The sequence below is a fragment of the Candoia aspera genome, chromosome 9 (genome assembly GCF_035149785.1).
Source record: "Candoia aspera isolate rCanAsp1 chromosome 9, rCanAsp1.hap2, whole genome shotgun sequence".
Lineage (NCBI taxonomy): Eukaryota > Metazoa > Chordata > Lepidosauria > Squamata > Boidae > Candoia > Candoia aspera.
The window spans coordinates 20,717,162-20,744,815 of NC_086161.1; the positions used below are offsets into that span (position 1 = coordinate 20,717,162).

Sequence of the window (27,654 nt, forward strand, 5' to 3'; positions counted from 1 at the left end):
CCGTACTCTTAGTAATCCTTTCTCAGGGGGACTATATCTCATGCCTCTGATGAAGTGGACTGTGTCTTACAAAAGCCAACGGACCGTGAAAGTCTTTAAGGTGTCCCAAGATTCATCATTCCCCCACAGGCCTTTTCATACCAAGCCACCCCAAACAAGCCTGGCATTCCCCCCCCCCTTTTTTAAATTGTTATTTACAATGCAGTAAAGTACATATAAAAATCAAATATTCACCTCCTCATTAAATTTTCTAGGGACCTGGAGCTGGGTAGTAAACAATGATGATGCTCCTGTGGTACATAATCAGCATGTTTAAGCCAGATTGGATAAAAATCATCATCTGCATTATCGTAATATTGATGTCTTGTTTTGGTCGATTTTTCCATTAGAGTGGTTTTCTAACAGAGCGTCCGCCATTTATTTATTTCAATATAAATTTAAAGGATGCCCGATGTAAAGACGACTGTGGGCTCTTTACATAATAAAAAAGGCAGAACAATGAAAAAAGATGTTTTGCATCCAGAAAGACTATATAAAACAGAACCAAGTCAAAGCAGAATGTTACAGGGGTGCTCACCCACCACCCCGTCCCAAGGCCTGGGAGAGCAGCCAAGTTTTTGTTGCCTTACAGAACACCATCAGTCCGGGAGCTAGATGGAGGGATCCCTCGGGGAAATGAACGTGGAAATATTCAAATCCTTTCCTGCCTGCCACGATCTTGGCACTGAGACCTGACTGGCTGCAACCCCCAACCCCCAAAAAACAACAACAAAAAGATCAATTCTTTATGCTGTTTACCCTGTGAATTCATTCTAGGTTGGCTTTTGTGCCAATTGCTTAGTTGGGCTAACAGACAGATTCCCAGTCTTTATTGCAGGGAATCCCGATGGTGTGTGCATCCCATTCCGAGCCACACCTTAGCCAGCCACGGTTTAGCCTCGCACATGGCGCACCTCCAGCCGCGTGGCCTCTTTCTGCTTCCAGTGGCGCTGGGAAGCGAGGGGCTCACTTCATGCGGCCACAGCGCCTCGGGGAACGACAGCCGGGGGGTGGGGGGGCTGGCATGCTTGACACCAGAGGGCGGCGGGCTAACTTTTTCCGCTAGGAATGCGGCTTCAGAGCCAGCGATCCCCACTCCCCGTCTCTGCCCTTCCCCACGAGCCGGCCCCCGCCAGCCCCTTCCCGCACCGAGCGATGCCTGCAAGCGCCGCTCCATCCAGCCTACAGGTGGCAGAGCCCCGCTGGGTACCACCGCCCAGCCCTGGTGGGAGGCCCAGACGTCGCCCGCGGGCGCCAGGCCAGGCCAGGCTCCGCCTTGACCCCCGGGCGCCCAGCTCAGGACCCGAGCCGCCTCCCCGGGTCCCGTCGTGAGAACGCTCTCCTCCCTCCGCGATGCGGCCAAAGCGGCTGCCGCGCCGAGCGGCCGGCCGGCTGGCCGGGCGACCAATCGCAGCCGCCGAAGGCGGGGCCCGAGAGCCAGCAAATACGGGAATCGCTCGCTGCGGGGCGAGCCAGGTGGTCCGGCGGTTGAGCGCTCTCACTGCGGCGGGCGAGGCGAGCGGAGTCGCGGCCCCCGCAGCTGGGGAGCGTCGCGGGACCCCCGGCTCTGGGCCGCCGCCGGTCGCGGTGGACCGTCGTCCTGCCCGGAAGGGGATGCCCTTTGGCGCCGAGGACGCGCTCGGCTCAGTCTTGCTTCTGCAGGTAGGGAAAAAGTTTTATGATGCTGGGGGTGGTTTGGGGTGGGGAGTGGGGGGATGCGTGCCGCCCGTCTGTCCGACCTTCCTTCCTAAACCTGGATTTGGCTGTCATCGCGTGGAAAGAAAAGAGGAGGTCGAAATGCGCGGTTAGCTCTTGGCTACTGGGCGGGGGTGATGGTACCAATGTGCCCCCCAACTTTAGGGACAGGGCACTGTAGGGCAGTGCGGGGAGAAGGATTGCGTAAGACCCCGGGAAACACTCGCTGCCTCTGTTCGTGGCGATAAGGCCTTAAAACGGGGAAGAGCTGGGTTCAAATCTTTCCCCAGGTCGATAAATCCTGGTTGGCGTTTTGGGGGTGTGGGGGGAGTCGCTGTTGACCTGGCGTATTTCTAATCCTGCAATGCTTTGGGGGGGATGGTCTGCTCCTGTAGAAGGCTAGCCCAGTGATTGGTGCGTGGGGCTTACTCCTGAGTAAATGCCTCTAATCGGTGGCTAGCCAATTCCCCCCACCCCACCCCACCCCACCCCCTGCAAGGCAGCCCAGCTGAAGTTTGTTTAGGAACTTGTAGGTGCAGGTGGACAGATAATAAAACAACAGGGGCTGCAGGTTTGTGATTTAGGCTGGGAAGCTTGGGAATTTGGAGGAACACCTGGAGCCTCTGAGGACAGTGCAAGAGAGGGAGATGCTGGATAGCAAAGGAATTTTGGCAATGCAGCTCTCACACTGGTGTCTGTGTTTGTTTGGGGACCTCTATAGACACTGCCCTTCTGTTGCATGCAACCCCTCCTGGGTCCGGTTTTTAAGAGGTCTCAGTGCTACCCTTCTTGATGCTCAAGCACGTTTTATGTGCGAAGGATGTTCCATGAGCCTTCCTCTCCTGGGCCCGCTGCACTGTGAGCTCGGTGTTCCTGCTCCAAACAGCCCTGAAGGGGACCAGTCTAACTGCACCCCAAAGCTCCCAGCGCTTCTGCTGGAGGGCTGGCGCAGTTGCATCCACGTAACTCAAAACACCCTTCATAGTAGGTTTCCCCCACTTTGGCCCTGGGGGTGCATGCAAGTGTCTGGAGCAATAACCTGGTAGGCAGGAATGCAACAGGTGATTTTTTTTTTACTTCACACTTTTCTCCATGCCTGGGGGAAAAAAAATTGCCAGCATAACCTCTGCAGATACGAAAAGAGGGAAGGAAGCAGTTGGCAATTCTGCTGATGCCAGCTGCGATCTGATCATAGCTGATGCCTCAGCTGAAGGAAGTGTCAACCAGCTGAGAATGGATTAAAAACAAAGACTCAGAGGTGCCTGCACACCTGGAGTGTAAAAATAAGCATTTGAATCTTGAGCCAAATCCACAAGCCCATATATTGTATTAAATGCAGCAGGCTACTTCATCCAGAATCTCCTGGGATGGTCGTTCGAGTCTAGTATTATATTTGTTTTATCATTTGTTAGAGAGATATTCCCCCTTCTCTGAGATGCTCAGAGGCTCACATGGGGATCTCCCTTTACTTCATTTCTAGAGCAACAACCCTGTTGGGCTGAGAGAGAAGGAGGGGGGCCAAACCCCCAGGGACATTGCACAGGTGTGGTGAGACTAGCACCAGCGTGTCCTCATGCCTAGCCAAGCTTCATAACCATTATAACATGCAGGCTCTCTTATTTTTTAGATTTATATCTGCCTTTTCTTCAGGAGCTCAGGGCTGTGCATGTAACCTGCCTCCCCCACTTTCCCCAGCACCTTCACCACTTGTAATGGCATGTGGGAAAGACACTGGGAGACTGGCAAAGAGATCTTGCCAAGGGAACGGTCAGATAAGAGAGGACGTAGCCCTCAGCTGGATAATGGGTGGGGCAAGAGGCTCAGAAGAGACCCTCCCTAATTTCTCGGGTTGTAAATGAGACAGGGGAGAGATTTGTACTTTCAGACTTCAAGATTCTGTCAATGTAGCTTTACAATAAAGTAGAAATAGTTCATCTGGTCGTGATTCCTATCTGGTTTATCTGGCGAAGCTGACATCAATCTTCAAGTCTCTTTCGTAAAAAGCAAAGAAAAACACTAATGCAAAATTGACAAGCAGTACACAGCACCACTACACTGCCTGGCTCTAGGGCTGAGAGGAGAATTGAAGCTGTGTCTCCCTACGCCTTGTCCAGCCTCTTTGCTGCTGAAGCAGCTAATGCAGTGCTTCTCAACCTCGGCCACTTTAAGATGCATGGACTTCATCTCCCATCTAATGGGAGCATCTAATGCAGTGTTTCTCAACCTCGGCCACTTTAAGATGCGTGGACTTCAACTCCCAGAATTCCCCAGCCAGCATGCTGTCTGGGGAATTCTGGGAGTTGAAGTCCACGCATCTTAAAGTGGCCGAGGTTGAGAAACACTGAACTAATGACACTTGGTGGCATCTGTCTCAGGAGAGGCCTTTCTATAGTAACAGTTGTCCCATCTTTTGGTCTGGAGATGGCAAGATAGGTAAGTTCTTTCCTGCAGAGCAGCAACCCCACCGAGGTTCAAGTGTACTTTCTCTCTCAGACACATTTCAGGACTGACTTGCTGATGCCAGCAAGGAAACAGCACCCCATGTTTCCTCGGTAGGATCCTCAAAAAGCATCATTCAGTGGGATCCGGGATTTCAAACTTATTTTTCAGATGGTAAGCAGCAACTGTGTTCACACAATATGTTTACGCAGGCCAAGAAAGGACCTAGTGGTAGCATTCCTACAACGCATGAAACTCAAGCGGGGTCTTGCCCGTTGGGGCTCAGCGTGTTACACAAACCCAACCTGTTGTCCCAGCAGGCAGTTGGAAGTATTCGGTTTGCTCAGAAAATGGGTTAATCCATGAAGGGAAGTGTGTTGTGTGAACATCTCCAGCAAATAAATCATTTTTGTGAAAGCTGAGGGTGATAAGGATAGAGGCATTGTTGGCAGGAACATGCAGGTTTCCTATTATCCATCTGTCATCCCTGCTCAGGCAGGCTTTTTGTTTTTTTAGTCTTACAGAAATCTGCCAAACCTATTAAATAGAGATGGCGGGAGCCGTAGACTCCCCACAATGCGTGTATCATACCAGCCATCTTTAATACGCAACCCGCATTTGTGTCCAGCTGAGTTCTTGTTTTCTTTAAAAAGGCCCCTTTGTTATTTTCTCACCTTTTTTTTTTGGTGAATACTGATGGAATTAAGAATCAAAACAAAACCATTTTGCTTTTCATTTAGATGGTCAGGAGCCGAGCATTGTCGCCCAGCATAACAGCATAGCAGGCTTCTCAAGCAGGAGACAAATTCCTCCTGAAGAGCCTTTCGTTGCTTGCCAGAAACATGTGGCTATTTTCTGAAGATGCTTTGCTGCCAACTGGCAAAGGTGTATAGCTTGATAGAGAATATTAGGAGAGCTGGTCTGAAAGAGAGTTGCAGACAAGAATCTTCTGCTGTAGAAAGAGAAGGGTGGGGAGAGAGGAAAGAGCAACTAAAGAATGGAGAATTGGGGTTTTTTTCTCCCGGTAAACAATCATCGCTGCCTCTCTCTTTCCTGTGGAGTAGGGAAGGGGCAGCTAAGTGTGCATCTGTCTCGGTAAAGAGTAAAATGCAGCCAGAACTGTGGCTTGCCACAGAGGCACCTGCTCTGTGCCACTCAGAAAGTTGGCACAGTATAAGTTTGAACATGCTGTGGGTGAGCAGTTGGACAGCTCTGAGGTTAAGGCCCTGGTCAGCAACTCAAACCTTTGCAACTCAAGCAAAGGGACTGAAGAGCAAGGTCTTTGGGTGTAATCCGCTCCACTTTTGCTCCTGGTGTGACAGCTGGGAGAAAACAGCTGATGCTGCCTTTAGACTCCACGCCTTCTATTTATGAATCACGGGATCCAGTTTTTTTTTTTTTTCCTGGGCTGCCTTTCTGAAGGATGGAAGGCTTCCGGGGTGGGTTTAAATTTTATTTTAGTTATTCTAAAACAGTTTCAGCAGGCAAGAAACCACACTTCCATGGGATTTAGGGAAAGCGGTTAGTAGAAATCGCACGGGCTGTTCTTCCGCATTTATGCCTGCTTGAAGTGGGGGGACTACGCTGGGAGCTGTATTAGCACCTTACCTTACAATGTTGGCAGAAATGAGCTTGTTCCTTTAGCTAAGGATCAACAAAGCAAACCAAACTCAACAACTATAGTATGCGACTTAACTAAAACAATCTACAGCAGGACAGATGAATTGCTTGTTTATTTTTAAATCGCTACTGTGTTTTGAACTTGCTGTTGAAGGATCCTATTAAACAGTTATTGGTCTCAAGCAATTATTACTTCTGTTGGCTGGAGTTAGGCAACATGCTCAAGCTTGAATCAAGATTAGGAAAACACATTGATCATCATCATCACCATCATGTATTAAACTTGTATGCCGCCTGACTCTTGACCAATGGGTGGCTCACAACAATCAAACAAAGCAATTACTATAAAATCAATAAAAAATAAAAAATAAAGATAAAAGATGGCAAGGATGATGAAGTGAGGGGTTTTACTCTCCCTGGCCAAAGGCCTGGGGGAAAAGCCAGCTCTTCACTGTTCTTCTGAACAGTGTTCAGAAGAGTGGGGGGCATCTGGATCTTGGGGGAACCTTGGTCCAGAGGGCAGGCACTCCTATAGAGAAGGCTGCTTCTGGGATCCTGATAGATGATATTGTTTAATCAAAGGCACCCAGAGTGTGCCAACCTGCAGGATCAAATTGGCCAAGCAAATGCTATGGGAGACAGAAATAATAAATAATCCCTCAATAATCAGGCCTTGTGCCATGTAGGGTTTTATAGGTAACAACCAGCACCTTGAATTGCACCCAGAAGCAAACTGGCAACCAGTGCAGCCTGCGAAGCAGAGGTTTTACATGGGCATACTGAGGCATGCCCATCATTGCTTGTGCTGCCACATTCTGGGCCAGTTGAAGCTTCTGGGTGGTCTTCAAGGGCAGGCCCGTGTAGAGTGAGTTGCAATAGTCAAGACATCACTGAAGATGGTGATGCCTAAACAAATACACAGTATGATGGTTTAATGTGATTACCCAGTTCACACCAGAGGCAAAGACAGTGGTTGGGTTCCCATTATTGTCTGAATCCCAAACTGCCCATATCCGTTTCAGCCAGAGCTAGCATGTTTTGCAAATCCAGCCACTGAGATACGGTTCTGATTAATTAATAACTGTGCACAGGAGCCCTGGAGGGGTGTCTGGGTGTGCGTGTGCATAGGCACATGGAAAGCTTCTCTGAGATTGTTCTTTTTCTTTTGATTGTGGAGTGTTACAGGTTACACAGCAAGACAAGCTAAGGCATTTAGAATGCTTTGGAAGAAAAAGAGACACTGTTCCCAGAATAATTAAAGTGATCCAAATAGAAATAATCAATAATTGCAGAAATCCAAAGAATAATTTAAAAATATTTAAGGAGCAAATAGGGGTTGGGGAAAAAATGAAGGGTGAGGGGAAGAGAGGGGGGCTACTAGATTGCTTTTTCCTGTATTTTTTTTTTCTTTTTTCTTTTGGTCTGTTTTGCTTTTTAAATGTTTTAAATAATCATATTTTCACTTTAACCTTTGCTGTAGTGTAAAGCTTACTTATATATGTACTGTTATGTACTCCTTTCCATTTCCCTTATGCTTGTTTTTGCATTTTTCTTGTTTGTTTTACCTCATTGGAAGGATGGAAGGAAGGAAGGAAGGAAGGAAGGAAGGAAGGAAGGAAGGAAGGAAGGAAGGAAGGATCAGCAGGCTGGAATGAGGAAGGAAGGAAGAAATTATTTAAAGTATTTTGGAGCAACTTGGGGACTAGAATCTCCTAATATGGGTTTGTACCCCAGGTGTAGGCAGCTCAAAACCCTTCCTGTTGCATTCCCACATCATGCTAATCTTAGTGTTAACACTTTTGTGTCTCTCTTTTTTTAATAGATTTTATTAAAAGTTTTACGAAGAACATAAAGACTAACACAAACTAATGTGTAAAAGGAACAGAGAAAGACAAAAGAAAGAGAAGGAAGAAAAGTGCAAAAAGAGAGCACAAAGAAATAGAAAGAAGCAGCTTCTGATTTCTTCTGCAGCAAATATAAGTACAATTACAAAATTAACTCTTACTCAATGATTACAATAAAAGCTCATTTTTTCCTATTATCCAGGGTTTTTTTCCTTATCATCAGAACCACAAATCCTAAGTGCATTTTGTTCCATTTCATGCCAAAAGTCTACAGTATAAGGGGTTTCCAGTCAGCCATAAAGGTAGATGTTGTTTTTTCTCTAATCAAAGCAGTTAATTTAGTCATGTTCACAAGTTCCATCATCTTCACCAGCCATTCCTCCGTTGTGGGTAGTGTCGAAGCTTCTCACGCTTTGGTCTCTCTCTCTCTGGGTGTGCAGCTTGTGGTTATTTCATAATTCAGCATGTAGTGTGAATCCAGAAAATGGGTTCATGCAGTCACCAGTTAAGCATGTGGTACAAACCCTTCAAAATGTTCTGGTGCATGCTGGGGAAGTTGAATCTCCTTAGAGTATATCTCTTGGTTGAATTTATCTGAGTGCTGAGATCCTGGGATGGGGCATGCGTTGCAGTGGAGAAGGTGGGGGAAAGCTGACAGAGTTCTAAACTCTAGAGGCATTCCTTGTGGGAATGGTTCTAATGGAAGAAGACCTTGCAGGGTTTGAAGTTCACCTTGCCTTGTTTGGGCCAGGCTTCAGAGGAGCGCGCACAGCAATGATTCTTGAAGAGCTATGCGGATAATCCAGAAAGCTTTTAATGAAATGGACACTTTTAAAATAATCAAGGAGCTCGGCTGGGTCAGACTAAAATATTCATTCAGCTAGCATCCTTTGTCCAACACAGCTCGTTTCAACGCCTCTGGGGAGCCCGCCAGCAGGACTAGATCACTCCCCCGTGATTGGCATTTAGAGGCATCCAACTAACACAAGCAGGGCAATTTTCATCCTGAATGATTGTATATCCACAACAGAGACAATAATATTAGGATTTATTGGTCATTAATATCAGAGCTGGGCTGTGCATTGGGCTAAGCTAGATTTTTTTTAGTTGTGTCTAATAAGGGGGACTCCACTGCCTGGATTCATGCCTGAGACTAAGCCATAAAATCATGGTTTACAAGCCACAGTGGCTGGTTTGTATGCCATGCAAGGGCAATACCAAATGAACTAGTTTGGCTTAATATGATGACCGAACCTGGACTGGATGTATCCCCTCTCTCATCCCGTTCAGAGGATTACCAATAGTTTTATCAGGGCCTCAGTGCAGTTTTTCGTTTACGTAGTTTTTATAATTGCATTGTGTTTTGTCTCTTGCTGGCCACCCAGAGTAGATGGGCAGACATATAGATTTGTTTAATAAATCAATAAGCAGAATTTCTGCCTGTAGCTGATTGTTAAGGTTGAGAAACATTGTTCTAGATCAATGTTAAGATGTCTGGACTTCAACTCCCAGAATTCCCTAGCCAGCATGCTAGGGACATCTTAAAGTTACCAAGCTTGAGAAACCCTGATCTAGAAAGTGAAGAAAAAGTCAGGAGAGATTCATGGGCATCAACAGGTCCAGAAAGTCAGGCAACAGCCATTTGCAAGTCTGTCTAGGCAACCTTTTACAAACAATGGTTTTTTTTAAAAAAAAATTAAAATAAGGTTAAGCAGCTAGAACAAGTGCTTGGGTAGCTAGAAACATTTTCATGCTCTCTGTCAAAGTGAAGCCAAGAGCCAGGATTTCCAAGGACAGAGACCTCAATGATATTACCAACCCACTGGGCCGTGAAGTGCACAGCAAAGGCTCTGTTGAACCTAATAGGAAGAAAAAGCAATGGGGCTGAATTACGCTGGGATAAAAGAGGGAATTTGCATGCTCATTCTGACAGAGCAATCAACTGTTTTCAATGGCTGCACCTAATAAATCAGTGTTTCTCAACCTCGGGAACTTTAAGATGTGTGACTTCAACTCCCAGAATTCCCCAGCCAGCAATGGGAGTTGAAGTCCACACAGTGGGAGTTGAAGTCCACACATCTTAAAGTTCCTGAGACTGAGAAACACCATAGTAAATAGTCAAGATTATTCCTCGCCTTTGCTGCGTTGTATGTCTGAGAGCCTGTAGCCAAGGCCTGGTGGCCAAGCTCAACTGAATGTCTGGCAAGTTCTGCTGAGATTTTGCATGGAGCCTGAGATTCTTCATTTGATCTTGCATCGGTGTTTTACAAGAAAACAGCACTGCAGATTAACTGATGGTTTCAGACAACACCAGTTTGGTTAAAGACCCACCAGCCTCATTGGCGCAAGATACTTAGTTTGATGAGGGAGGGGTTTGGGTTTTGTCTGAACCCATAAAATAGATAGTAACTAAACTGAATGATTTAATTGGCTGGATTCACACACACTAAACCATAAACTACTGCTTAATAGCTGAGATCAAACATTTGGACTGGGTTCGTTAATTATGATGAGGCTTAGCATGTTGTCTGAACCCTGCCAACTATGGCCAAGTTAACACACCATAGCTTAGCCCAACTTTGGAACCCTTAATTTATGTATGATATATGAACCTCATCTTTGCCTCCTTCTCCAACTGGGCTGCAGTCCCAAACGTTCCCTCCAGTCTCAGTCCTTCCCCAACTTGGTGCGCTCCAGAAGTATCCTTAACTCCTAAAATTTCTAGCATCTGGCAGGCATCACACTGGGGAAAGCTAACTTAGCAGGCATTCAGTCGCTCGGAACTACCAGTCGTAAAAGGTCATGGGTAACTCAAATGAATCACCTTCTTGATCTAGACCAGTGTTTTTCAACCTCTGTAGAACCCTGTAGATCAGTGTTTCTCAACCTCGGCAACTTTACGACGTGTGGACTTCATCTCCCAGCTGACTGGGGAATTCTGGGAGATGAAGTCCACACGTCGTAAAGTTGCTGAGGTTGAGAAACACCGATCTAGACGTTAATCAGCATTGACAAAGCATAAGCATTGTTCAGTAAAGCAGGGATTCTCATTTGATGCAACACAACATGATTTATTCTACAATGTGAAGAGCATAAATTAGGGCTGAGAATCAGTGCCCTCTAGCATTGCTGATCTACAATGCTCTGCAGTACTGGCTGTGGCTGGTTGGGCTGCTTGGCATCATTCAGCCATAGCTAAAGACCAATAGTTCTGGCCTTTAGCTATGGCTGAACTCTTGGCATACATACTATGGGGATGTACTAGAAGTGCCTGGCAAATGTTCTGCCTTACTTCTGGGCATGACCTACAAGCTGCCTTCTGGTTGGGTGACTTCCCTGGATTTGCACACTGCTGCTGCTGAGAAATCAAATCATCCAAAATGGGCCATCATCCATTCATCAGTCCTGACACTTTGCAATTGCCTACTTCCATCCAACCCATAACCTAATGCCGCTGCCTCTCCTCCTTCCTATGTTTCTTTTTGCTTGGTACTTAGACAAAATTTCCATTTCTTCAATCCATCTTCTGCCTCCGATGCTCATTTACAAGCATACTGAGATGGTGGCTGTTGTTGTTTTGGCAGTTCAGTGCATCACCCGTCCATGTGGTACACCAATGATTTTCCAGAGAAAATTGCATAATATACAAATGGACTCATTGCTTTGCTGAAGAGGATGCATGGTCCCTGTATGGTAAACACATCCAATACTCTCATTCTTCCTCATCCTTTGAGAATGTTTTCAGCCCCCAAAAAGTCTGCTCACTCAAGAGAAAGACAGCAGAACAAACACACCGATGGTGCTAGCCATATGCTCACGTATTTTATCTGAGTTCCCGTTTTGCTTTTTGCCTGTTCTGGTACCTGGAGATGTTTTAAGGTAGACTGCTGCTGTCCAGAGCTGCTTGTTTGCTTTCCTGGCCAAAACAGAATTCCTGATACTCCTTCCTTAAGACCCAGGTGATTTCTGTTCTGTTTTACCTCAAAGGCAAAAGTGTTTGAAATGGGCTTTGGATGCCAACTTTCCCTAGCGAACCGCTTCAGAAGGGAATGGAATCACTTAGTTCACACTCGCTGTATTAAAGCAGGGTGCCGCTTGTTTCAGGTGGTGCCTTGTGACTTTTTAAGCTATAGTTTTTAGCTTACAAATTGCGCAAACCCAGCTCAAGACAATTTATTCAGCAAGCTACTCGTTTGTGGAGATTGTAGTCCCACTGCACATGGGCAGGGGGATGAGGTGACGAAGAAGGAAGGCTGGATCGCTTCTGCCTTCCTTGGCTGCCACCCTTCCAAATTGCTGCCCCGTTTATATCAGTGTTTTTCAAACCTGGCAACTTTAAAGGTGGGTGGACTTCAACTGCCAGAATTACCTAGCCAGCTGGCTGTGGAATTCTGGGGGTTGAGGCCCACCCACCTTAAAGTTGCCAAGTTTCAAAAACACTGGTCTATATGACCAAGACAAGCTCAGCTCAGCCCAAAGGCATCTGGTATATCTCCTCCTTGGTGGGAAGGACATTGGCCCAGAATCGTCCTTTGATGTCTGCTTTGTCTGGACCATTTGGCTAAATATTTTCCACCGTCTGTATGCCAGCCATTCTGGGAAGCAGGAGTGTCTGCAAGGCAGGGTCAAACAAGTCAAGCTGGTGATCATGACAGTGTCCACAAAGCTCCACTTGTTTTTTATGTACCGTACATGGTATATCATATACATATATGTATATGATATACCATGACCATATGTGGTCATACAAGCCAAAATGGCAGTCATGATGTATCAGGATGTATCGTGTGTGTGTGTTTATATTAGTGTATGTGTATACACACACACACACACAATGTGTATGTATACATGCACACACACACACACAATACATCATGACTGCCATTTTGGCTTGTATGACCACAGTCTGCAGATAGTTTAGCCATAGTCCTAGAAGGTAATGCAGAGGGGCACATAAAAAACAGGCCAAGTTTCCATTACACAATCTCAGGCGTTATCTTGACTTGTTTGACCCTACCCTGCGGACATTGCTGCCCGGGCCCATCCCTCGAAGACCAAGTGTGGCTCTCTTAGCTCGCAAGTTGGATAATCCTGAAGGAAAGCCTTAGCTGATTGCTCAGTGCCGTGTTCACAAGTAAGGGTACGCTTTCCGTTTTCAGGCTCTGCATTAAACAGACTTTGAAAATTCCTTCCTGTCCTGGGGAAAAAAAATGTGATAAAAGAGAGATTTTGGAATGAAGGAACAGCAGTGATTAGGTGCTGAGATTCCGTAGGTACAAGAAGGCGATGGCTGTTCTGAATATCCTCATTGGCATTGCGTTGAATGATGTTCTGTGTCTTAAAAACTCTTTGGCTCTGCACAATTTCTGATGTTTGGCTCCTGGACTTATTATGTCACTATCTCTGCTCTTTTCTTCTATTGTCTTTCTGGGGAATTCCTTTACAAGCAGAAAACAAACACCTTTTGATAACCTTCCCATAAAGAAGTGTGGGTATCACATAGTCTGCAGGAACAAATCCCTACATTAGAGACTGCTAACTTCTCAGCTGGTCTGTAACAACCCTGTGATCAACACTAATTAGCAAGTGATGTTATTATTCTCAGTAAAAATTGGCAGTAGCAGGACTCAAACACTTTTTTTTTTAAACGGGCGGGTGGGAAATGGGGATGATTGGCCCAGGTCCACCTTGGAAGCCTCAGCAATCAAAGTAGCATTCAGCCTTTTAAATGACCAGATGGATCTAAACTAGGAAGAGAAACCAGTCAGGTAGAAGATTATAAATCTGGGGGAATTTTCCCCAATACTCCTGTTTATTAGACAAACCATAGTGGAGGAAAGACATCACCATGATCTAGGATGCCATGAGAGGAGATTTTGGGAGGGTGGGGCTCATTCCCAGGCAACAGAAGGCTGTCTCCAGGGATGCTCTCAGGCTGTGGTCAGAAGAGTCAAGATGGCAGTCAGGACTGCACATTGAAGCCCTACCCCTTCTTTATATGTGTCATGTATGTGATACACATAAAAAGGAGACCTTTTTTTGATCCTGCCCTGAGGATGTTCCTGCTTGAGGATTGCATATTTTTAGTCAATGAATTTAATGAACAAAAAAAAAGTGGTACAACCGTACTAAATGCAATCAAAAAGAAAAACAGGGTATGTAATAGTGATGTTGCTGGAGGAAAATTCTGAGAGTGCCTTGGACTGCAAGAAGATCAAACCAGTCCATCCTCCAGGAAATAAAGCCAGACTGCTCACTTGAGGGAATGATTATAAAGGCAAAACTGAAATACTTTGGTCACATAATGAGAAGACAGGACACCCTGGAGAAGATGCTGATGGTGGGGAGAGTGGAGGGCAAAAGGAAGAGGGGCCGACCAAGGGCAAGGTGGATGGATGATATTCTAGAGGTGACGGACTTGTCCCTGGGGGAGCTGGGGGTGTTGACGACCGACAGGAAGCTCTGGCGTGGGCTGGTCCATGAAGTCATGAAGGGTCGGAAGCGACTAAACGAATAAACAATAGTGATAAAAATGATCTCAAACTTTTTTTTTTTTTAAATGAGGGCTGCATGGGAACTGGAGTGATCACTTGCTGACAAGCGTTAACTTCAGCTGATGAAACCGTTACTTACACACCCACCACTCTCTTAAAATAGGTACCACTGCTGAGGTGTAAACTGTTTGCAAAACCATTTTAATTGTGCAATTAATCAAGGTTGTAGTTAAAAAGCTAGCATCAAATTAACTCAAATTCAGTAGTTTGAGAGCTCTAGGAAGAAACAAGCTTTTAAAAAAGTTTTGGGTTTCAAGATTTGCAATATTAAAAAATCCAAATGTTACATGTGGAATTTGCAAATTGGTAACTTTGTATTATAGGTCATTCTTCATTTGCATGTATCCACAGGGGGGAAAAAATCTTGCTAACAATTTTTTTTCTGCTGCATCCATGCCATAATACCTTCATCTCATCTCCAGTTGGTGAGACTGTTTTGAGTCATCTTTTTCTGTACTGGCATTAAAGTAGTATTTCCCTGTTTATTTTGACACCATCTAAGGGCAACCTCTGTGGATAGGTTAGGTCTGTGAGGCTTTGTCACCTGTTAGTTTGGAGGGAAAGACAATTGCAGTGACTTAAAACAGAGGCAGCAGAGTGAGAGAACAAATCAACAGTAAGAACAGCAAATACCCTGCTCTAATTTTTCGGCCACTCAAAAACAGCTGGAAAAGTCTTCAACTCAGCAATAAGGTAGCTGTTTGATCTAAGAAATTTGTTATGAGGTTTTAAAACTCTGATTGTTTCTCTCATGAATTTCCCCATCCTCAAATGAAGATTTTCTTCCAGGCCTTTCAAAAAATATGACAAAAGTTTTCCAGCTTGTTCCAGACATTTAGAAAATTGACTTTTAGAACAATTCTCTACCTGTCTCATCGAACATTCAAGGGCAAATTGCCTTTCATCAAACTGAATGAAAACCATCTAGGAAAAAAAAAAAAAGGTCAGAATGCTTTTGTACATGTAATTTATATTGTATTTTTTTCAACCTAAAATTGGAAGGTCACTAGTTGCATACATTTATTTATCTCTTTGTAGTTTAAAATTCCTAGTGTAAAAATTATTCTCAAATGCTGCCAACTATTCTTTCGTAGATATATGCCGCCCAAGGGAGGGTCAAAAAGTCAAGAGAGCAGCCATCAGAGGGCAATCAAAGCCATTCACTTTCAGAAATGGTAAATATGTCATTTTAGACGGGAAACTTTTTTCCCATTGCTGCGGAGAGGATACGATGCGATGGGCTGCCATCGGAGTATGTGTGAAGAAAGAGAAAATTGTAACAGGTTTATACTGGACCCAAATAAAGCTGTCTTGGCTCATGTCCTTCCATTATTATGGAAGATAAAAGTGGGCATTAGGTCCAACCATCAGAGAGATGTTTCATTATGTTTGACCCAGCCATGAATGCATCTCAGCTTGTGGCCAAAACATTAACCCACATGAAAAAAGAGAAAGGGCTTTGATCACTCACTCATGGTCACCATCTTGACTTTCCTGATTGTCCCAGATGCCCCATTTTGCAGCCATTAGGGACTGCTTAGTAGAGAAATGGGACAAAAAGTAAGAAAATTTTGGTGAGCTAAGAAACACCCATTTTGCCATGAAATGCTCATGAGATCTGAATGTCTTGGTTTAATGGTAAGGCACCAGGCTAGAAACTGGGAGGCCGTGAGTTCTAGTCCTGCCTTGGGCACAAAGCCAGCTGGGTGACCTTGGGCCAGTCACACACACTCAGCCCTGAGAAGCAGGCAAGGGCAGACCACCTCTGAAAAACCTGCCAAGAAAACTGCAGGGCCTTGTCCAGGCAGTTTCTAAGAATCAGACACGATTGAATTGATTAAAAAAAAACAAAAACGAATGTTGCAGATCCAGTCCTTTTGGAGGGCATTTGATTAAAATGAAGTGCCAACCCCTTATTTTGCAAAAAGGTTAGAGTCAGTTCTGTTGTATAACCAGAAGTATCCTGGTGGGATTAATGCAAGGACAACAATACAGCATGCTCAATTTAAAAACTCAGATCAACAAACACAGTTGCTAAATTCATAAATGAACAAAGCCCTAACAAATCCATCAGCCCTGGCTTCATGCAATGGCTTGGTTCATGTAACAGATGAAGACAGTGGCTGGCTTCGGCAGCATGCTGAATCACAAACTCCCCACTTGATTTTAGCCCAGTGTGTGGCAGAAACTCAGCCCTTGTTTCCCCACAAAACCATGCAGGGGGTCAGAGCTTCCTAATCGCTTCCTCCCTTCACCTCCTCAGAACCAAGGTTGCGTTGATGCTGCTGCTTTTGAACCTCATGTAGGCAGTTGTTTAGTTTATTTTCCCCTTAGCAGGAGTGCCTCTTGATCCCCATTGTAAGGAAAGAACAGTAACAGCTGAGGCGGAGGCATGATTCGGGTTGGATGGTCTATCTCTTGATGCCCTCCTGTTTACTTCCAAATATTTATTAGCCCAAAAGAAATAAAGTTTCTGAGAGTGATCTCATTCACAAAGCAACATTGAATTGGGGAAACACTCCTGAGGGACTCATTCCCTAATTCCTCTCTAATTTTATTGCTGCTTCAATTCGTGGTTAACTGTAACGCTGTCAGTATTTTTCCTAAGTGCTGGTTTTGCCCCATTTAACAAAAGGTGGCTTCCAAAACTGGATTAAGAAAGTAGGTCACATTGTATACCTCAACCTTCCCCATGTGGGAGGTCTCCAGATATGTTGGACTTTGCTTCCTATAATTCCCAACCAGCATGGATCACCAGGTTGGGATGGCTGGGACCCTTTTTAGTTTAATTTTATGTCTTTCGAGTCTTCCGTTATACATTTTACAAATGGGATGCAGGATAACTGGTGATATCCTTTTAATTGCATTGGTTCTGCTTCTGGAAATGGCCCACTGTGTGGCCTGAGAAGGGAAGAAAGGGGAAGGATGGAGGGAGATTGTCTAAGGGACATGAGAGAGGACTGATAGGGAGCTGAAAAAGAGGCAAAATTAGCCATGCATAATTAGGAGTGTGTGGGGGTCCCTCTGAAAGGGGCCCAAGAGAAGCTATGCTTTGTCTGGATTGTAGTTCACTTTACAGGTAGTCCTCATTTAACAACTATTCATTTAGTGATGGTTCGGACTTATGATGGTGATGAAAAAGATGGCTTACAACCGGTACTCACATTTATGACCTTCGTGGCATCCCCACAGTCACGTGATCACAATTTGGATGCATGGCAACCAGTTTGCATTTATGACCATTGCAGCATCCCATGGTCATGTGATTGCCATTTTCGACCATCCCAGCTGACTTCTGGCAAGCAAAATCAATGGAGAACTGCGTGATTCACTTAACGGCCATGTGGTTCACTTAGCTCCCACAGTGATTTGCTTAATGGCCGCCGCTAAAAAGATCATGAAATTGGGTTGGATTCACTTAATGAGCACTTCGCTTAGCAACTGAAATTCAGGTTCCAATTGTGGTTGTTAAATGAGGACTACCTGTATGCTTATGACCAAATGCATCTTGTAACTAATAGGACTGTATATAGAAAAAGGCTCCTATATTTTTGTCCTGTCAATTTCCTTTCTATTTCATGAAAGAGACTTTGTTTTTTGACATGTCTTTCTGAAGTAAGGAGCATTGCATTCTTGAGAGAGAGAGAGATCATCTGGCACTTTTTTGGTGCTTAGGTGGCCAAACGGGATGTGTTAACACCCTATTTTTCATTATACAATCCCCTTTCCAGCATTTGGCAACATATTGGCTGTGATTCCTGAAGTTTGTTGTTGTTTATTCGTTTAGTCGCTTCCGATTCTTTGTGACTTCATGGACCAGCCCACGCCAGAGCTTCCTGTCGGTCGTCAACACCCCCAGCTCCCCCAGGGACAAGTCCGTCACCTCTAGAATATCATCCGTCCACCTTGCCCTTGGTCGGCTCCTCTTCCTTTTGCCCTCCACACTCCCTAGCATCAGCATCTTCTCCAGGGTGTCCTGTCTTCTCGTTATGTGGCCAAAGTATTTCAGTTTTGCCTTTAATACCATTCCCTCAAGTGAGCAGTCTGGCTTTATTTCCTGGAGTGTGGACTGGTTTGATCTTCTTGCAGTCCAAGGCACTCCCAGAATTTTCCTCCAACACCACAGTCCAAAAGCATCGATCTTCCTTCGCTCAGCCTTCCTTATGGTCCAGCTCTCACAGCCACATGTTACTGCGGGGAACACCATTGCTTTAACTATGCGGATCTTTGTTGTCAGTGTGATGTCTCTGCTCTTAACTATTTTATCGAGATTTGTCATTGCTCTTCTCCCAAGGATTAAGCGTCTTCTGATTTCCTGACTGCAGTCAGCATCTGCAGTAATCTTCGCACCTAGAAATACAAAGTCTTTCACTGCTTCTACATTTGCTCCCTCTATTTTCCAGTTATCAATCAAACTGGTTGCCATAATCTTGGTTTTTTTCAGGTTTAGCTGCAGGCCAGTTTTTGCACTTTCTTCTTTCACCTTCATCATAAGGCTCCTCAGTTCCTCTTCACTTTCAGCCATCAAAGTGGTATCATCTGCATATCTGAGATTGTCAATGTTTCTTCCAGTGATTTTAACCATGCCTTGGATTCCTCAAGCCCAGCATGTCGCATGATGTGTTCTGCGTACAAGTTGAATAGATAGGGTGAGAGTATACAGCTCTGCCGTACTCCTTTCCCAATCTTAAACCAGTCCGTTGTTCCATGGTCTGTTCTTACTGTTGCTACTTGGTCGTTATATAGATTCTTCAGGAGGCAGACAAGATGACTTGGTATCCCCATACCACTAAGAACTTGCCACAATTTGTTATGGTCCACACAGTCAAAGGCTTTAGAATAGTCAATAAAACAGAAATAGATGTTTTTCTGAAACTCCCTGGCTTTTTCCATTATCCAGCGGATATTGGCAGTTTGGTCCCTAGTTCCTCTGCCTTTTCTAAACCCAACTTGCACATCTGGCAATTCTCGCTCCATGAATTGCTGAAGTCTACCTTGCAGGATCTTGAGCATTACCTTACTGGCATGTGAAATGAGTGCCACTGTTCGATAGTTTGAACGTTCTTTAGTGTTTCCCTTTTTTGGTATGGGGATATAAGTTGATTTTTTCCAATCTGATGGCCATTCTTGTGTTTTCCAAATTTGCTGGCATATAGCATGCATTACCTTGACAGCATCATCTCGCAAGATTTTGAACAGTTCAGCTGGGATGCCGTCGTCTCCTGCTGCCTTGTTATTAGCAATGCTTCTTAAGGCCCATTCAACCTCACTCTTCAGGATGTCTGGCTCTAGCTCACTGACCACACCGTCAAAGCTATCCCCGATATTGTTATCCTTCCTATACAGGTCTTCCGTATATTCTTGCCACCTTTTCTTGATCTCTTCTTCTTCTGTTAGGTCCTTGCCATCTTTGTTTTTGATCATACCCATTTTTGCCTGGAATTTACCTCCGATGTTTCTAATTTTCTGGAAGAGGTCTCTTGTCCTTCCTATTCTATTGTCTTCTTCCACTTCCGCGCATTGCTTGTTTAAAAATAATTCCTTATCTCTTCTGGCTAACCTCTGGAATTTTGCATTTAATTGGGCATATCACCCCCTATCGCTGTTGCCTTTTGCTTTCCTTCTTTCTTGGGCTACTTCTAGTGTCTCAGCAGACAGCCACTTTGCCTTCTTGGTTTTCTCTTTCTTTCGGATGTATTTTGTTGCCGCCTCCTGAATAATGTTGCAAACTTCTGTCCATAGTTCTTCCGGGACCCTATCTACTAAGTCCAGTCCCTTAAATCTATTCTTCACCTCCACTGCATATTCCTTAGGAATATTAGTGAGCTCATATCTAGCTGATCTGTGGGTCTTCCCTAATCTCTTTAGTCTGATTCTAAATTATGCAATAAGAAGTTCGTGATCAGAACTACAGTCAGCTCCAGGTCTTGTTTTTACCGACTGTATAGATGTCCGCCGTTTGGCTGCAAAGGATGTAGTCAATCTGATTTCGGTGTTGTCCATCTGGTGAAGTCCATGTATAAAGCCATCTCTTAGGTTGTTGGAAGAGAGTGTTAGTTATGCAGAGTGAGTTGTCTTGGCAAAATTCTATCAGCCTATGTCCTGCTTCGTTTTGTTCTCCCAGGCCATGCTTACCTGTAATTCCAGCTGTCATCTGACTGCCCACCTTAGCATTCCAGTCTCCTGTGATGAAAATAACATCTCTTTTAGGCGTGTTGTCCAGTAGGTGCTGCAGATCCTCATAGAACTGCTCTACTTCAGCTTCTTCAGCATCTGTGGTTGGGTTGTATATTTGGATCACTGTGATGTTAGATGGCTTGCCCTGAATTCGAATTGAGATCATTCTATCGTTTTTGGGGTTGTATCCAAGCACTGCTTTAGCCACTTTACTATTAATTATGAAGGCTACTCCGTTTCTTCTGTGGTCCTCTTTTCCACAGTAGTAGATCTGGTGGTCATTTGATGTGAAGTGGCCCATTCCAGTCCATTTCAGTTCACTGACGCCCAGAATGTCTATCTTTAATCTTGACACCTCACCAATAACCACATCCAATTTGCCTGGCTCATAGATCTTACATTCCAGGTTCCAATGGTGTGTTGATCCTTAGAACATCGGATTCGCCGTTCACCACCAGCACCGTCGGCCGCTAGCCGTCCTTTCGGCTTTGAGCTAGCTGCGTCATCACGTCTGGGGCTAGTTGAACTCATCCTCTGTTCCTCCCCAGTAGCATTTTGACCATCTTCTGACCTGGGGGTCTCATCTTCTGATGGTATACCGACATATCTCTGGTTGTACTGATCCATTTAATTTTCATGGCAAGAATACTGGGGTGGGTTGCCATTACCTTCCCCAGGGATCGCATTTAGTCTGACCTCTCTGTCATGACCTTCCCGTCTTGGGTGGCCCTTCACGGTTTAGCTCATGGCATCATTGAGGTGCTCAAGCTCCAGCACCATGACAAGGTAACGATCCTTTGCTGAAGTCATTCCTGAGGTACCTGCAGCAAACTGAGATTTCATCCAAATGACAAAACATGAGGCATGATGTCATAACACAAGCTCCACCCCAACAGACTTGTGATATCATAACCCAAGTACAAAAGGGGTGGAGTTTCCACTATGATGTCATTTTATCATTTGCCTAACCCCCTTTACGGTTGCGCCATTCAATTTCAAGGAAACTCCTTCAAAACATTTTTCAGATTGGAAAAAAGTGCAAAAGAAATCCCAAGCAGTCGCATTTCTCACTTCCCTGCATTGATAAAGTCAGTTTTTTTAGGGGAAGAAGATTTGGGAGAAGTTGCAAATTTGGCTTTAGCAGCACATTACTTGTAAGGGGAAAAGAAATACAGGGAAGGCCAAATAAAAATTATATGCAGACAATCAGATCTATGCAATGCATCCAGGTGGACTGAATGAAAAAAACCTGCCACAGATCCTTCAACCTTTAATAAATTAGGGATCTAAAACAGTCATTTTCCTCCTTCTCTTCCCAGCTATACTCTTGGTATATGGATAGCAAATTCTGCATTTTGCCCTTCAAATCCCCTTGCCCACTAAAGGGCCTTTCTTTGCAATTTGCATGACACATTCAAAATATGTTAAAAGCTTCCAGATTAATGATCCTCGCAGATCTCCTGTGCTTTGGCAAGGCCCAGAAAGAATGATCTGTTCAGATCCTCATAAGAGATGTGAAGCTGTTTCTCACGCCTCCGGTCTTACTGCAAGAAGTGTGTGGGAAGTCAGACCCCATAAACCCTGAAGGATGTAGGATGACGCATTGAACTTTAGTGCATGTCTCCCTCCAAATTATGCAATGCAGGAGCAGGTGTCTCTTTCCAACTTGTGACCGATGGTGCAGTGCTGAACCTGTATAAAAAAATGCTACTGCTTTAAAAGGACCTGGACATGTTAAAGCAACAGAGGGAGGGATCTCAGATGGACAGTTCAGAGTTCATATAAATCATCTTAAAATGGGAGTTCAGGGACCCCTATTTTATTTATTTATGCATGCTATTCAAAGAAGGTCAAAGGAAGAATTTGCTGAAGGAGAGGACAAGATTTTAGGAGTACAATTTTAGATATTAGGGTATCCTTGATTAGGGTTCCTTGATTAGGGTATTAAACAGAAAACAATACCCTAGTCAAGGAACTGCCAAGGAGAAAACCACACCCCCATCAACACTGGCAGGGCAAGGTACTGTATATAAACAGGAAGCAAACCCCACACTCCCTCGCACTGATGCTGTTACCTACTTGGGTAATGAAATGTCTGCAGCAACCAAGCTCAGAGAGCAGCAAGGACTCCCCAGTAAAGACACCCTACCAAAGTTGGTGGAATTATTGCTTCCTTGCTTTGCCCAGCTGTGTGGGGCTGCACAGCAGTGGCCAAAAAGTTTCCATAGTGTTGTCAAGAAATTGGACCAGCGTTTCTCAACCTTGGCAACTTTAAGATGTGTGGACTTCAATTCCCAGAATTCCCCAGCCAGCATGGCAGGCTGGGGAATCCTGGGAGTTAAAGTCCGCACATCTTTAAGTCGCTAAGTTTGAACAACACTGAACTAGACAGATGGGGTGTCCGCAGGGAGGGTTAAGAAAGACACTATGGTGCCTGTGGCTGCCCTTTTTCATGCATTGTGATGGATGTGAAAAAGGGACAGCTTTGATCACATGACTGCGGCCAATACCTTGACTTGATTTGTACTCCCTCCTCGCAGACATTCCTGTACATAGATATGACAAAACAATCACAGAAATTGAGTTTTACTTAAGGGAGATTTGACTTCTATAGGAGTACTAGTAAAGGAAGTGAGGTACCATGATGCTTGAAATGGGGACGTATACAGGACTGTTTAATCTTGCCTCGACCAATGGTTTTTGTGGAAATGGAACATGACTACTGTAGTGCTATAAAGAACCAGAATTGGGGCAGAGAGCTCCCTTTGCCTCTACAGTCCAAGCCCAGCAGAGCTTTGAGTAGCTGGTTTCAGTTGTTGGACACAGAGGAAGAGGATGGTTCTATTTGTATCATGCAGAAAAATTCCTCTGCATTTTCCTTTTTCAGTTCTCATTCAGTGTGATAAAAGTGAATGTGCTTTGGAAGTTCTTTGAAAGGAAAAAAAAAGTGCTGGTGAGAGGGGTGGAGTGTTGTGTCCTGCATGATAAGATGGCCGAGAGGAGCAGTTGAATACAGGTAGACCTCGGCTTATGACCATTCATTTAGTGACCATTTGAAGTTACAATGGCACTGAAAAAAGTGACTTACAACCGGTCCTCACACTTATGACCGCAGCGGACCAAAGTTCCACTCCCAATTGTGATTGTAGCTCAAGGACTATCTATATCCTACTTTCATTCCAGAGCAATCCCAATTTTGGAATAGTTATTATCACTAAGGCTACCAGATCAGGACTGCAAAACTTTGAACAAGCACTAGATGGCAGCAAAGCTTTAGTGGCTTTTGTTTCTCTCTGCTGTAATCTAGGGGTCATCTAGATTCTGCAGCCCAGATTTTGTAGCTCTATTCAAATTCCCCTAGAAATATAGGTGGGGATGAATGAATCCAAGCCCCAAAGGCTGGCTCTGTCAAATGTCAGGGCTCAGGAACACACAAGTTCTTTCATGGATGGCCTGTGTTTGACTGGAATGCCTAAGACTTAAAGCCAGAACAATGTTAGGTAAACACCTAACTTTAGTTTAATTTAATTAATTTTCATTCATTCATTCATTCATTCATTTTGTGCTTTCATGTCAGTCTTTTCCTGGTGATTGCCCTGCAATTTTCTTAGTATCATTTGCAGAAGTGGTTTGCTGTTTATTTATTTATTTAAAACATTTGATAGCTGCCCATCTTCAAACCGAACTCTGGGTGGGTTACAATATAGACAGCTCAACCAACAGCAATAAAACCCCAAACAGGGAAAACAGAAAAACCTGGTGCTGCAGCCACATGTCTTTGATGCAACCCATCGTGTTCTCCTCCCACTCAGTCAACCTTACCAGGTAGACCAGACAGGGAACATGACCAGATGAGCTAATTCTACTTTATTGTAAGGCTGCATTCACAGAATTTTGCAAGTCTGAAAATACATATCTCCCGCTCTCTCTTTTACAGCCTGAGAAGTTAGGGAGGGTCCCTTCTGAGCCTCTTTCTCCACCCATTATGCAGCTGTGGGCTATGTCCCCTCTTATCTGACCGTTCCCTAGACAGCGCCTCTGGATCCACTCTCCCAAGGTCTTTCCCACATACCATTGCACACTCTAACCTCACCCTGTCCCAGCAGCTTGGTACCCTCTGGAAGGTTAAAAGAGTGGGGTCTGTCAGATCTCCAGGGGGAGGTGTTCTATAGGACAGGGGCTGCCACAGAAAAGGCATGCTTCTGCGGACGCACGAGATGACAATGTTTAAGGCAGTGTTTCTTAAACGTTTTTCTCTCAGGACCCCTTCCCACTTTGAAAAATTACAGAGGACCCCCGAAAATAAAAATATACAGAACAAACAAAAACAAAGATAGAAAATAAGGAATAGGGAAGAAAGAAATATGAAAAAGAAAAAACACACAATTATGCCTTCTGCCTTTCTTTCTATTGAGTAATTATCATCTTCAGCTTTTCCCCAGCCTCTTTGTCCATTTGTATGGGTTATATTTATTGATATTCACCATATTAAAAATGAAAATGGATGCATTCGCTGCTGCTGCTACTGCTTCTCATGATTGTTTGATGGGATTTTAATATTGTATTATTTGTCAACATAGGCTGGCAAATAATTTTGATTTTGTGGACCTCTTGGGTGACCTCTATACTAGGACCATACTTAAAGAGACAATGGTTTAAGGAGAGGGTCCTGGAACGTGCCTACCCTATCTGCTCTGGTGGGGCAGGCAGATGCCCTCAAGGAGAGGTGGTCCCACAAATAACCTGGTCACATTTCATGTAGGACCTTAAAGATGATAACCAGCATCTTGAATTGCATCCAGAGGAAAACTGACAGCCAGTGCAGCTTGCACAGGAGGGGTGTAACATGGGTGAACCTGCTGTTTTCTTGCTGGGGCTGAGACAGAGGGACTGGCCCAAGGTCACCCCACTGGCTTTCTGCCTAAGGCAGGACTAGAACTCACAGTCTCCCAGTTTCCAGCCTGGTGCCTTCACCACTACCCCAAACTGGCTCTCAATTTATTTTTTACATGTAATTAATTCAATACAGGTCGTATCAGAGTTTCATCCTGGTTACAGCAATAAATTTTCTCTAGGAATGAAAACATGTACTCAAGAGACTGCTATAGTGGAGAATGTGAAGCACAGGGCTGAACTGTTGTTGAATTGGTAAGCTGAGGGTATGGTTGAAAGGAAGGAAGTAATGAATCAAGCAGCACTTTAGTTCCTGGGGTGAGGAATTCCCCTGGCAGAGCCTCCCTCCCCAGTTCTAACTATAGGAAGAGGAGTGATCTGGGTTATGCATTTTTCCAGATATATATGTTGCTTTGTGTGTATATTTGTGCTGAGGATGAATTGTTCTCAGGCATTGTGCAGAATAGTTATCCTTGACCTTGTGCTGGCAGATCAGGTTGCTTTGCTGTAAAAGAAATCTGTGGGAGATTTCTTTTATGTCCCTCTCAGTCAGCATGCAAGTTTTTGGATAGCAAGCAGTAGCCAAACAGATAATGCAAGCAGCCTGTTGGCATTTCTCCTGCTTTCTGCAGGAACTCACACTGAGGTGGGTCATAGTTCTGTGACCTGGAAGGGAGAAATAACATCATAGCAGGGAGTTTGTCAAGGGCCAAGTTGCTAACCATGGTGGCAAGGGTCTGCTGCGGATTGAGGACGTATGAAGCCACCTGATGCTTGGCTTGATGGTAACCTTGGAAGGACATGGCTCTGCAGCAGAGCGAGAGGTTTGCAAGCAGGAGGCCCCAAGGTCAATATCCACATCATCTGGTGAACCTGGAAAAGACTCCTGACCATAAGCCTGTTGGTTTATAAACTAAATAAAGCCCAGTTTTAAATTCAATGTCTTCACACCACATGCTGAATTATGGTTTACTTAACCATGCTTTTCCCAACAAAGTACAAGTGAGTCTGTACAGCACTCTAAGCTACTAATCTTGGTTTGCAAATCATTCTGGTGATTTCACATGCTATGCAAGCCACGTTATAGCTCAGAGTGGTGTGTCTATCCAGCCTGAAACTAGGTTTGCCTGTTGTACTAAACCATGGATTAACTATACCTTGTTGACTTAGTCACAATTACTTGGATTCACACATTGTCCTAAACTGTAAACTATGGATTATCACATGATTGAGCTTGAACACAATGCTCAGCCCAAAGCAAATAACTTGCATCCTGAATCAATGAGAGGTGTAAAGCTTGTCAACACAAGGCAGTAACTCATGTCTCTAATTTTAGAAATTTAGAAATTTTCCCTGCTAGAAAATTTCCACTTGATACTTGAAACAGACTGCTTTGAGAGACATATATCCTTATGCCCTATTAAAATAAAGATCAAGAAACACTGGTCAGTGCATGTAATCAAGGAAGAGGTGGCAACAAAATACAAGTCTCTTTTACTAGAATCCCAGTGGTGTTTAGTATACAAATCCTCATGACCTTTCTTTGATGTGGACAAAGTTTGCTTGGGCCCTGGAAAAGAGATGAGCTCCTATTTACCCCACTGGTAGTTTTGGTCAGCGTTAAATGTGTGGGGTTGTGGGGGCAGGCAAGAAAGCCAAGGATCCAATGCAGCTCAGTTTATCTCAGTCCCACAAGTCCTGAGCACCTGAGTTCAACCAGATGTTTACAGAGCCACAGCTGGACTGTGAGCCCCACAAAATCAGCTGAGGCAGCGTTGTGACCTTGGCTCAAAAAATTATTTTATGGCTCAAAGGTAGATGGACAGTTTGATCTGTTCACATGTGCTGTTCTTCTCTTTGGAGGAAAGCATGATTCCTTAGATTGGTTCTTTTTTCATGCACATGTTTTCTGCACATGCAACTTTCTGGGCTAAGCATCCCTTGGGCACAAGCTAGCAGAATTGGCCCCAAGCTGATTGTGTGGTTAAAGAATCCAACTGCTCTCAAAGTCCTCTGCTGTGAAGTCCTTGTCCTTCACAGCAGCAAGGATCACAAAGCTTGGAGCTAAGTTCCTGCAAACTGATGCACACCGCTGTTCGGATGAAACCCCTGTTACCATAACAACCAACACATTATGGGACCAGTGCATCTAAACAGAGAAGGAGGGATTCATTGGTGATTTGATACCATATTTATATCATCTTAACATGTGGCTCATTTACAGCCCAAATGTCTGCATGCGTGGTTGGAAATAAATCCCACCAGTTCACTCTGATTGATGATCAGAGAACTCAGCCAGATGTTATCCCTGTCTTCTGATGCAGCTCCTGCTTCTTTCACCGAGGACATGAGACATTAACCTTGTACAATGCATCCCAGTGCAATGAGTCGTG

At 44.5% G+C, this 27,654-nt stretch overlaps 2 protein-coding genes across 3 annotated transcripts in view; one reads left to right on the top strand and one right to left on the bottom strand.

The window, feature by feature from the left end:
- Positions 1-27,654, bottom strand: part of LOC134502748 (disintegrin and metalloproteinase domain-containing protein 9-like) — a 658,699-nt gene that overhangs the window by 175,162 nt on the left and 455,883 nt on the right. The gene's annotated exons all lie outside the window — the stretch shown is intronic.
- ZMAT4 (zinc finger matrin-type 4) overlaps positions 1,525-27,654 on the top strand; it is a 140,754-nt gene continuing 114,624 nt past the window's right edge. For both annotated transcript variants that reach the window (XM_063311085.1, XM_063311086.1), the window contains exon 1: positions 1,525-1,701. In XM_063311085.1, the coding sequence (XP_063167155.1) occupies positions 1,654-1,701 (48 nt within the window). In that variant the 5' untranslated portion in view covers positions 1,525-1,653. The remainder of the gene's footprint in view (positions 1,702-27,654) is intronic.